The sequence below is a fragment of the Salvelinus sp. IW2-2015 genome, linkage group LG17 (genome assembly GCF_002910315.2).
Source record: "Salvelinus sp. IW2-2015 linkage group LG17, ASM291031v2, whole genome shotgun sequence".
Lineage (NCBI taxonomy): Eukaryota > Metazoa > Chordata > Actinopteri > Salmoniformes > Salmonidae > Salvelinus > Salvelinus sp. IW2-2015.
In genome coordinates this window covers 719,168-720,710 of record NC_036857.1, presented here as the reverse complement: position 1 = coordinate 720,710, position 1,543 = coordinate 719,168, and the positions used below count along the sequence as shown (strand labels likewise).

Sequence of the window (1,543 nt, the reverse complement as noted above, 5' to 3'; positions counted from 1 at the left end):
AGAGTTCTAATACCAGAACAGTATAGAGTTCTAATACCAGAACAGTATAGAGTTCCAATACCAGAACAGTATAGAGTTCTAATACCAGAACAGTAAAGAGTCCCAATACCAGAACAGTATAGAGTTCTAATACCAGGACAGTAAAGAGTCCCAATACCAGGACTCACATAAGGTTATGGTTAATAGGAGTTAGGTTGAAGGGAAAGGGAAAGGGGGATACCTAGTCAGTTGAGGATTAGCTGTGTTGTATGTCCAGAACCTACTCAATGCCTACCGCATTAATTGTAACAGACTGCTATTGACATGTCTAAGCAAGTGGCTCTGAGATAATACACTGCAGTGTTACTGGAATGAAACTTGCCAATACAAGTCTTAACAAACAGAGAGAACCTGCAAGAAAACTATTGTAGAAATAGGGTTCGAGGGTTCCCATTTTGAGTGAATTATTCTGTACCTGTGTGCAAGCTATATGTCGGTCAGTCATATCAAAGAGAGGAATGAAACCTTACATTCCTCGTAACAGTATATCAGAATCTGTTTTTACACCATTGCATAGAAGCCTATCTCTTGTAGTGATTTGGCGCGTCAGCGAACATGTACTTGAGTCTGTACGCTTCAGCCAGGAGAAGGCCCACTTCCTCATTCCCCCAGTGGATTGTGGGAAGGTTCTGGAGTAACATGAGAAGACCCTGGAAAGCCAGAGACACATTTGATGACATAAATACCATGTTGGAACCGGATGGTTGGAAGTGTGTAAATAAACCCTGGTGGGCCTCAGTCACAATCTGCAGTGTCATGAACACCGAAATATGCAGATTTGTTTTTTAATGAGATCTTTTCACTGGAGGTGTCACGTCATACAAAAAAGGTAACACATTTTCAAATAGAAAGTACTTGAGTATTGTTCACTCAAACAAACCAGGAAAGGATAGAATGAATGGTACCTGAAAATCGACCATGGAGAGTATCTCTTTACGCCACTCGATCAGGAAAGCAGCACAGACGTAGAGGTGGAAGTGGGAGAAGCCCTCTTGTTCAGCCTGCAAGGAGGGATACACGACAGGTCAGCATGTGTAGAACACGTACACATCATCTCTGTAAATCGCACAGACATTCAGAACTAAACACAAAGGTTCAATGCAAATATCTATGTGTTTGTGTGTCACCTGATAGGTGTCCCAGAGGCGGATGGTGCAGCGTAGAGGCAGCTCTCTCATCAGCAGGTTGTTCATCCAGCGGAACGCAAACTGCAGGTACTCCACCTCATACCTCTTAAAGTAGTTGTGTATGTCCTCTGTGAGAGAAAGAGACGCAGTCACACAGTGAGTAGAGAAAACACAGAGAGATGAAAACGGACCCTGAGGCCATCTGAAAATAATGGAGACTGGAGATCTATTTTCATATGAATTAAAAGGTAAGATCTTACCTCAGATACGGTAACAACATGAGGAGATCATATCTCACCATCGATTCTGCTGACCAATTCTTCCAAAGCTTTCACATTATTCTGAATCCCTGGCTGAGCAAAAGTGTAGTTGTCCTG

The 1,543-nt window shown here is 42.6% G+C and overlaps 1 protein-coding gene across 2 annotated transcripts in view; it reads right to left on the bottom strand.

The window, feature by feature from the left end:
- Window positions 1-6: 6 nt before the first annotated feature.
- The window catches only part of LOC111976843 (TBC1 domain family member 22B-like), a 25,967-nt gene continuing 24,430 nt past the window's right edge, over window positions 7-1,543 (bottom strand). For both annotated transcript variants that reach the window (XM_024005994.1, XM_024005995.1), the window contains 4 exons: window positions 1,465-1,540; window positions 1,167-1,294; window positions 945-1,040; window positions 7-689 (listed from right to left, as the gene is read on the bottom strand). In XM_024005994.1, coding sequence (XP_023861762.1) covers window positions 561-689; window positions 945-1,040; window positions 1,167-1,294; window positions 1,465-1,540 — 429 coding nt within the window. In that variant the 3' untranslated portion in view covers window positions 7-560. The remainder of the gene's footprint in view (window positions 690-944; window positions 1,041-1,166; window positions 1,295-1,464; window positions 1,541-1,543) is intronic.